General features: G+C 41.1%; 1 protein-coding gene across 1 annotated transcript; it reads left to right on the top strand.

Annotated features, from left to right (window-relative positions):
- Positions 1-1,349: 1,349 nt before the first annotated feature.
- lin28aa (lin-28 homolog Aa) lies at positions 1,350-9,948 on the top strand. Its single transcript, XM_061718468.1, has 4 exons — positions 1,350-1,380; positions 1,807-1,979; positions 5,719-5,903; positions 9,726-9,948. The coding sequence occupies exons 1-4, from the start codon at positions 1,350-1,352 to the stop codon at positions 9,946-9,948; spliced, it is 612 nt and encodes a 203-aa protein (XP_061574452.1).
- The last annotated feature ends 237 nt before the right edge of the window (positions 9,949-10,185 follow it).

The raw sequence follows: 10,185 nt of genomic DNA, 5'->3' as shown, positions 1-10,185 counted from the left end.
ATTAATCTAAACGAATTGAAAATGTGAAATATGGCTGACTGCTTTATTTTGGCTTCATTTTACAATTTGAGACAATTTTAGGAAAATGTGTATAATCCTTATTTATTTATTTATTTATTTATTATAGATATTTAATAGATATCGTGATTATAATTTACGATTATTTTAATTAATAGTTTGGTATTTAAAATTTAAGCTATTTTGTTTTTGGCTTGGTCATATATTCCGTCCGTCATGCATCCATCATCTCACAGGGTGAGAGTCAGCATCTTATCATGACGTGATCAATCACTATTGATCCATGAATTCGTTTGTTTTTATGAAGCAGTCTTAAATAGTGAATAGATTTTCTCAAATATTTATTTCCATGAAATTATATCTATAGTTCACTTCACCACTTCATGTTTTTGGTTTATCAGCATTGATCTTCCGTACGTCAAAGAAAAAACATTCTTACCCCTTAAAAAGTGATCCTGATTACGTTTTTTTTAAACTTTACAACATGATACTGCAACAACCCCGTGTTTTATTGGCAAGTTAGCCTGCTTATTCAGGGTTTGTTCGTTTAAAAAACGCGTAATAAGCAATTGCCTACATGAAATCATTATGTTTTGATACTAATACATCCAATCCATTTTCCTTATTTCCTCTCTCTTCATCTTGCCAACATCTTGCGATATGAAAGATGATGCTTGACTTTACAGTATATATAAACGCATCACCATTAGAGTACCAGATTTGGATATAAGAGTATGAAAATGATATTGGTTTGCGGTGATTGGCCCCTCCATCACACAATGCACATCTCCATAGGGACTGTAATCGTGAATCACGTGGACGTGACCGAGATTGGTGGGGGGTTCGTTGGATCAGAAAATTGTCATTTGTATTGACCAACAGTGCAGGAGAGCCGAGGAGAGCTGGTTTCAGGTCAGAGAAAACAGGCTCGGCAGCATCAGTCAGCATCAGGACTGAACTGGCCCGCAAGCATGGCAGAAGGTATGTAGGGGAGTTTGTATCTCTAGAGAATGGGAGAAGGGCTTGTGTTGTAATGTTTAAGATGTTTGTTGTTTTTTTTTTGGTTGGGGAGGGGGGGTGTTCCTGAGGAAAAAGAAAAAAAAAACCTCCTGGTTGCCCCCCCAGCCCTCCCCTCGTCATTGTTTAGGGGGAATAGGTTGCCAGCCCCCTTTTGTTTACACCCCTCGCCCGCTTTCCCTCTCGCTGCGCAGCTTCTCGCGTTTCGCCGCATTTCGCATGAAAGTGGCAATCTGCGAGGATTACCCAGTTTGAGGGCTACAAAGGATACTGTATCTTGGGTGCTGATTTTGACTCAAGGCAGAACTGAAGACATGGGTTCGGTGTCTAACCAGGAGTTCCCAGGTTGAGTAACTTTATAAGATGCACTTTGTTGGTTTTTGATGCTTTTCTTTTTTTGTTGCAAGTTAATTAAGTTGTAAATTGTAATTAAATTGAGCATTTTAAAGCAGTGTTCACACACGTGATGAACAGTGTATTTGCTTTGGAGAATTTCTCATCCTAAAGTCAACAGGATTACTTATTTTTGCACCAACATGAGTCATATCCACTTAAAGGCTCTATGTTGCTCAAATTGTTTAACGTTTTTTTTTTTTTTTTTTTAATCCAACTCATACCAAAAGAGCTCAAGCTTCAGTTCAGTCAGTGACTTGTATTGATTATTGATAGGGGAAGGGGAGGTAAATTGAATTCTGTTCCAATGGCGCCTTCTCAAGCATCATTTGGACACTTTTGAAACAGATATTTTAATGATCCGACTCTTGATTGCAGGAGTGTGTAAAACCGAGGAAGATGAGGGACCGAGCACGGAGGAGGATTCGCAGTCTTTCCACGGAGTCGGCGTGTGCAAGTGGTTCAACGTCCGCATGGGCTTCGGCTTCCTGTCCATGAGCGGCCGGGAGGGCGTCCAGCTGGACGAACCGGTCGATGTGTTCGTCCACCAGGTAGGTGTGGACGAAACTTTACCAGCCAAGCCCCACCAGTCATCTAACACCAAACCAAAATCGTCCAAAAAAGGGCAACAACTTTTAAAAGTAAAAAAAAAAATCCACCTTGTTGAAAGTTAACCACCTGTGTCCAATGCTGCTTGATTACATACCTAGTAGGCAGCAATCGATCATTCAAAAATAAAAACATTTAAAAAAAAAAGAAGTGAAACAATACAAAGCAGACTTGGGCAACTTAATTTTGATTTTCATTAACCACTGTGTTAATATATTTCCATTAATTCGGGTTTGTATTTAAACCAACCTGAATTATTGCGGTGGTCGTTTCGTAAGAAGCACGTGCTGCTGCATCTTGAGAGCAGCAGGCCTCTCTCAGGGGTTTCACACACTGAATGCAACGTGATGGAGACGTGAAAAAGTGGATTTTGTCGCTCCGCAAGGCTTACACACTTTAACAGGCTTACATCAGTGCTCCTGAGTTGCATGAAAATTAGTCCTCCTAGGGAGAGGAAACATAATTGATGGCCCTTGAGGGGTGGACAGCTGTAGATTTATGTTGAAATTTTACATTTTAATATGAATTTAATGGCAAAAATGGAGGCTTCTCCTTATAAGAATACTATGTTTCGGTTAATATTTGTACCTTTTTATAATGAAAGGGTAGTAATATTACATTTTGCGTCTTCACTATGGGCTAAATTGTGTTGTGTTGTTTAGAAGTTTGTTCTTTTCCTGGAATTTTTAGTGTCTTTCCAAAAATTACCAGATTGTTTTATCCAGCCCTTCATCAACCTTTAAGAAAAACTGAAGATAAAGAGTACTGTAATGTGGAGGGAGATTCTTTTTTTTTTGGAGGGGGGGGTGTTCCCTCCTCTTCATCTGTGATTGAGGCCTCCAGTTCTGTCTGATAAGATAAAGGTTTAGCATGTGAATGAGAGGCATCCCCACGAGCTCCTCATTCACCTCAAAGTTCCTGTCATAAAGTGATTAAAGGCTCTCTGCTGTCTGCTCACCCCGCCTCCATGTGGGTGGCATAGAGGTACACCACTTTTTACAGCTGAGACATCCCTTTGAAGCGGAAGTCAAATTTTATTTTTGGTAAACGTTCTTGTTCACGCACCACTGTTCCACAGCCTCAAGCTGTGGAAATGTCCTTAAAAAAATCCCAGTATCTTTATAAAAAAATACAATAAAATACTATTAATGTTCACCGATCTCTCAAGCTCTTATTCTAATCTCTCTGCTGCCTTCCTGTGTTGATGCATATGGACCGATTTAATAGTTCTGCGGAAGATTTGTAACTGATGTGCACAGGAAGTTGTTACTTGATTACTCATATTGTAAACCAAAGTTCAGTTGAGGTTAGAAACCTGCACTTTCATGCACCATTAGTTACAAGCATATAAAGAAACTTGAAATGGGGACAAGCCTCAGTTCAATTCTATGTTAACTATCATTAAACACTGCTTAAAAAGGTCCAAGTATCCAAAAACATTGTTGTGAAAATTAAGTTTGATTACAGTGCAGTTTCCAGAAATGTGTCCTAATGAAATAAGTAGTTTGCTTCCATGTGTTGGGAGGTCACTCTTATTTTATTCCACCAATCAAAGAGGATTACCGGTAATTTTTATTTAAAAAAAAATGTATTCAGTCATATCTGTATTTTTTTGTGAGTAGTCTAAAATGCCTTCTTCTACAACTTTCTACAAAGATTATTTTAAAAAGAATTTCCCAATGTGACTTATTTAATCAAGAAGAAATGCCCAACCCATGACATGCCCATCATTATGACGATGTTAAAGGCCTCAATCCTAAAATTAGAGGCCACGTGTCAAGGAAAATTAAGTCCCAGGGTCTGCCAGTCTTTGTGTGGGTGGACAATAGAGCCATGCATTTGAATGAAGGACCCCTCGGTTGTGACTGAGCCCCTCTTTGTCTCTGCAGAAGTCCTGCCATTGTCCCTTCCTGCTCTGATGTCTTTCTTTGCCCCGCTTGGCTTCTGGACATATTCTGGATATAGTTTACATTTGACCAAACTAATGACGTCTCAGCAACAGGCCCCATGTAGCTGGAAGACCCCACCCTGCTCCCCGTACCTATGTTTGTGTGAATTACCTGATGTGGCCATGTGGCCGGTGAAGGGTCTGTTATGGGGGTGGGGATGGTCACACACGGGGAGAGGAAGTGGCTTAATGGTCACCGGGGAAGAGAGGCATGATGGGGCCGAGGCTTTGTGGATGTCCATGTTGCCAGTTGAGTGTCATGGCTCACCAAGTCGTGTTTCCTCACTGTTGAGGACATCTGCAGCAGATACTCCACTTATACTTTATACAAAACACGTCATTTCAGTATTTGGAACATGATTAACACATTTTTTTAAGGACAGATGAGTCTAATTGTTCACATAATCTAGAGATTTATTGCCTTTATTCGGTTTTAATTATAACTTCTCCTTAATGTTTCTTCTGACAAAAAAAAAAGGTGTACGCAATTTAATTCCTGTTGGTTTTGGCAAACAAAGACTGGCAAAGAGTTGGCATAAATGGATGTGGGTTCTACTTAAAAGTAAATCAAAGAAATGGGATTATTGTCTTTCAAAGCAACCCTGCTTAATTAATGGATTGCTCTTCCTAAATAAACAGTTTGCTGTATGCGTGACAATTTAATCTTGCAGTTGCACCAAGGGAGATTCAAAGGGGATTCCCATGATGTTTTACCAGTCTAAGGGCGTTATCCTTAAACCTGGTCACACCACACCTTTCTTTTATTTCTACGGGAAGCAGCATTTTTCCTTTGCATGTATTAGGTGTACCTTTTTTTCCACTTCTAATGGATGTCCAGTGGCATTTTTTTTTTTTTTTTACTTGAGCAAAAAAACAAAACAAAAACGTCTGTCTTGCATTACTATCCAAATTAAACTGTTGGGTCTCCCTTGCAAAGATCACATCTTAAATCACCAATATCACAGATATTAATCATGTGTGCTCCCCCTCAGTTGATATCTTTCATGTCTTTCTGCCAAACAACTATCCAAGGAATGTCCCCCTGACCCCCAACCTCACAGAGAAGCCTCCCTGCTTTGTCACCCCACCCCCAACACGAGCACCAACCCCTGCATCCTGTAGTTTAGGGTTAGTAGTGGTGGTCAGCATGTTAGTGGAGCTTTGTGATGTGGGTGGGAAGAGGCGTGGGGGTGGGGGCAGCAGTGAGGAATGCTGTTCCTCGGTTTGGGGGTGGGGGGTAGGGGGGGGTTGAAGGTTATCCTCACCAGGTTTACCACTCAAACACAGCAGAAAAAAGACAATGCAGAATGAAGGGAACAGCGCTTTGTAATGCACTGAAGTGTGTACAAACAACGGGGCAGAGGGGGAACGCCACATTTTGTGGTGCTTGTTTGTTTATCAGGTGAGGAATGGTGATAACCCTAAAATATTTGATAAGGGTTGTCAGGTTGTGATGATATCACACAGCGGAGAATTGATGGGGGTTGTTCTCAGAGGTCAAAGTCTCCACAGGCTCACTGTGAAGGTAATTTGGTCAATATGGGGACTTTTAACACATCAAATAATCAACACTTATTTCCTACTGGGAGCAGGGAAAGCAATTCAAACATTCATTCACTCTTTTCTGATTCGGCTCTTCACACCACACCTATCATGGTGTAAATTATTTAAAAGTGGAAAATCCTCAAACTGAACTGTTACCACTAACACATCAACTGCTTGTTTTCTTTCAGAGCAAGTTGCACATGGAAGGCTTCCGCAGTCTGAAGGAGGGCGAAGCAGTCGAGTTTACCTTCAAAAAGTCATCAAAGGGCTTGGAGTCGCTGCGAGTTACCGGCCCAGGTGGCACCCACTGTGTGGGCAGTGAGCGGAGACCCAAGGGCAAGAAGGTCCAAAAGTGGCGTTCAAAGGGAGACAGGTGAGCAGAGATGAACTGGGACAAGAAATACTTTTTTTTTTAATGATTTTTCTATTGAAAATAGCATTGGTTTTTAACGCTGCCATTCGAACTGCCAACAGATCCATATGAATGTCCTTGAAATACATGACTTTAAGTTGTAATATGCAATCCAGTTTAGTTTTTGTCCACACAGTGCCAAACCACAAACTCGGGTAATCCCAGCACACTTTACGTTAAGAGAAACCCAATAATATGCTCTGAAAAAGCACTCGATAACAGTGAAGTAGAAATATGGCAACCAGCACATCGATATCAAGTAATAAATTGTCATTGTTTCTTTAAGTCCATACAGATCTGAAACATCAGCTATTAAGAATTGACTAAAAATGACATGTTTTAAAGAAACATCAAAACTGAAACTACTGTACTTTGCTCTTGAAGTCATTTTCATAACCCATAAGGAAAGGTTTTATCTTGAAATACTAAGCAATCCAACAACAGTCATTGTTGTGCTAAGTTTGGATCAGATGTGCAATGGTGTTGTAGTTTCTCCCCTTTTTTCTTTCCTTTTGCGCAACCCCAACCCCCCACATCCAACCCTAGCAAGGGTCACGTCAGGAGGCCTGACGTGTGACCTGGATCAATAACTGTTTAAATCTGCCGGTCCCTGGTGAATTCAAACCAACGCACTCTCTCTCCTCTCTTTTTCTAAACCTCCTTCCCGCAAAATGATCTCTTGCTCCTAAACCAACCTCAAATGATGACTCATAATTTGAATGACAGTGAGAAACAAATAATTTCTGGTTAATTCTTAAATTTTTGGAAAGAACTTCAGAAAAGGACACATTCATCCTTTTATCACCCCCTCACCCACCATACTATTCAGATTCTCAGGGAGGACATTTAACACAAAAAACAAAAAAGTAAAATTAAGATAGAAAAGGGATTTTATCTTAGGATATAGGAATCATAAAAGAATAGTTCTTTAAGATCCAAAACTTTGATACAAAGGTAACAATGTCCCTCTCCGTGGGGGGGATTGGATTTTTGGGGCATTCTTTGAATATCAGTACGATGGAGGGGTAGAGGTGTATCAGCTTCACCCCCTGTCAGTTGTGATTACAACCAGAGAGAAGTGAGTGTGAGAACAGGGATCATTACTGGCTCAAAGAGTCCTGGGAGGCCGCTATGGTTCAATACATCTCACTAGACCACACGGTTCTGTGGATAAGGCCCGCTTCGCCTTTAGCATATTCGGTTATGCAACACTAAGATTGGGTTTAATGGGTTAACTCAACTCAACTGACAATTTTTGAACATGACTAGAAAGTACTTAGTTATATTTTAGTTTCAAGTTCTGAGTCCAGGGCTCTCAGAGGGAACCACTGGGTTATGTCACATCTCGTGTGCGTGTGTTAGTGCGTGTGTGTGTGTAATACATTTTAATATAATACAACCTGGGAAGGGGAAAAAGCTCCTGTCCATTTAATTGATAACAGATGCCAGAGCCAAGGCGAGGGGGTGAAAGGTCATAGTTGCCATGGCAACAGTGTATGAATAAAAGGAAGAAAGCTGGGGTTTGGATGAGATTGGGGGAGGTTGCGGGTCAGGGTTCAGAGGTCATTACTGCAGCTTTTTATAGACAAAGGGACCACTTCCACTTGCCTCCTGATGGATGCTGGTGCAGGAAGCTTCTGTGATGTGACGGTATAGACCTTGACACCACCCAAACGGCCAATGCTACAAAGCAGCTCTGACCTCTCAGCAGCCACGCCATCCAAACCTCATCTGCTGCCACAAAGGTGGCAGGGGGTCCGCAGAGGCATGGAGCGATCACTCCACGCCCACAACCCATCTGTCTTCTACCCCTGCGCGTGGCTATTCTATAGATTATGTTCAAACACTGGCAGCTGATGGCGCCCTGATGGCTCTCAGTGACCCCATATAACGTTCCTTTTTAAAGTTCAATGCTGATTTAAATACATGCCACACCTCGTTACAATAGAGCCCAACCGGAAGCTTCTGTCAGTGACAGACTGAGAGACGCTGCTCACAACCCCAGATAAATTGATCCATATAATGGTAACTACCTCAGACTATAAGAAAAAGCAACCCTGCTGTTTGCAGAAACTTCTGCATGATCAAAATATTTGTGATGATATTCGTTTTTTCACCAAGGTGTGGTAGTATAAACGACTTTAACTGTTTAAAAATGTCAAATAAGTTGCAGCCCTCCTGGTGTTTGGCAGTGTGTCCTAGAATGCCCTCAAAAGATGTATGTCTAAAAACGGCATATTGAATCAGTGCAGGCGAAATGTTGCCACCTCGTGGCCAACATGTGCAACACATTTATTAGTTTTTGAAGCCAATACGCAGTTTGGATAAGTGTAATGCTGCATGTGCTTTCACTTACTAACCGATTATTTTGCCTTTTTTTTTTTTTTTATGTAATTATTTATTTTTTGGTCTCTGCTAAAACATTTTCTCAATATCAAATCATATAATTACCTAAATTTCAAGATGTCATATTCTGCTTTCCCATGTATTTCTGACATATCTACGATGTTATAACAGTGAAGTGCCATCTCATATGCGACTGGAAGCTACACAACTGAAGTGTAAATATGTTATGCAGATCCTGTTTATGGAATGCACAAGAAATTGCTGCTAGCTGGCTCTGACATAAGAGGGCACAATTTCCTTAAAATGTCCTTAAAAAGTAGTAGTCTCCAGGTCGTGCACCTCCTACAGAATTTCAACCAATTGCAGGAAACTGAGCTGATGCTAACTGGACTTTGCCTGTGGCAGACCCCTCTTACTTTCCCTCCTTGTAATTATCTGTCCTTTTGGAGTTATGCTGGGTGCTGAGCCACTCCAGACGTACAAAAGACAACCCTCCGAACACAAAACCTGTTTAACAGTTTACAACACATCAGGAGGGATACAATGTGACCATTACAACAGAACTTTTGAATACCATTAAAATGCAAGCTAACATTTAGACTCACTCACCCTTTTAATGTGATATTTGAGAACATCTAGCCCCTCTTTCACTGAAACTGCCATGTTCACATGCCCCTTTGTTCCTGATTCTGTGTCCACACTGCTCTAGAGCTGCAGGACAGTAATGAATTAGCATCAGGAGCCAGATGGCAAATACTCACTGATACGAAATTACACGTGACAAGCTTCTTTTGGACAGTACTATCCAATCCCAGAGTCAAGAGAGGCTGAGACAAAGTCCCTTTACTCTGATGTTAACCAATGGAACTGCCTATAAGAGTCCCCAACAATAACTGACTGATCAAGTCCTTGTAATGGGCCTATATTTATTCCTCAGGACGTTCCGTATTCTTCAATTGAGGAATTGAGGTGAACAGGTTGAGGGTTCTGTGTTTTTAACACATTCAGATAAACTGCTGTAGCATTGAAGTTGTGGGTTTCGCCCTCTGTCTAAAAGTAGTTCAACACTGAATAACAGCTAGTTTAAAGGAATTGGATCATGAGTCAGCCAGTTACTGTAATTTTTATAGTTTGAAAAAAAAGTTGCACATCGTCCAGCAAGGCAGAAACCTGTCTACAACAGAAAATGAAGTTGGTGTAATAGTGGAGTGCTTTTCATCTAAAACAACTTCATATTTACTCACCTCAAGGGTTACTGGATACAGTTGTTATTGGACTAAATTCATATAACATTGCTCCATATCTATTAGATCGGAAACCTGTTAAGTCACATTAACTAAATGTTTTTTGTAAACTTATGTCACGGGTGTGTTCATCTAAAGGCAATCAGTTATTGCAGATTCAGTCAAACATAACGGAATATTTCCACTTTTGCAGGTGCTACAACTGCGGAGGCCTGGATCACCATGCCAAAGAGTGCAAATTGCCACCCCAGCCCAAGAAGTGCCACTTCTGCCAGAGTATTGACCACATGGTTGCTAGCTGCCCAATCAAAGCACAACAGCAGTCCTCACCGGCTTCTCAGGGAAAACCCTCCCCCTTGAAAGCAGACGAGGGGGAGCACAGCCACTCAGCGCCACCCGCCGACACTTCTGAGTAAACTTCAGATCGAGCCTTGCTGAAGCACAGAAGCCAATCAAACAACTTTGACGGTGAGAAGGGAGTCAGGATCTCCTTCCAGCTGTCGAAGCTGCTTTTGGAATTACCTCAGGTTAAAAAGTACTCATGAAGAATGTTTTTGTTTCTCATCTTTATTTGGTGTAACACTCAGGAATACTGCTGTTCTGTTGCACTCAGGAAGCTTGTTAAATATTTGCATCACTGCTTTTAGAAGGGA

The sequence above is a fragment of the Cololabis saira genome, chromosome 3 (assembly GCF_033807715.1).
Source record: "Cololabis saira isolate AMF1-May2022 chromosome 3, fColSai1.1, whole genome shotgun sequence".
In the NCBI taxonomy this organism is placed as follows: domain Eukaryota; kingdom Metazoa; phylum Chordata; class Actinopteri; order Beloniformes; family Belonidae; genus Cololabis; species Cololabis saira.
Note: the sequence above shows the minus strand (reverse complement) of the source record. Positions and strands in the feature narration are given on the sequence as shown.

Coding starts and splice junctions, on each gene's coding strand:
- lin28aa (XM_061718468.1), top strand. CDS start 1,350: ATGGGTTCGGTGTCTAACCAGGAGTTCCCAG. Junction 1,980..5,718: donor TCGATGTGTTCGTCCACCAG/GTAGGTGTGGAC, acceptor GTTTTCTTTCAG/AGCAAGTTGCACATGGAAGG. Junction 5,904..9,725: donor TGGCGTTCAAAGGGAGACAG/GTGAGCAGAGAT, acceptor CCACTTTTGCAG/GTGCTACAACTGCGGAGGCC.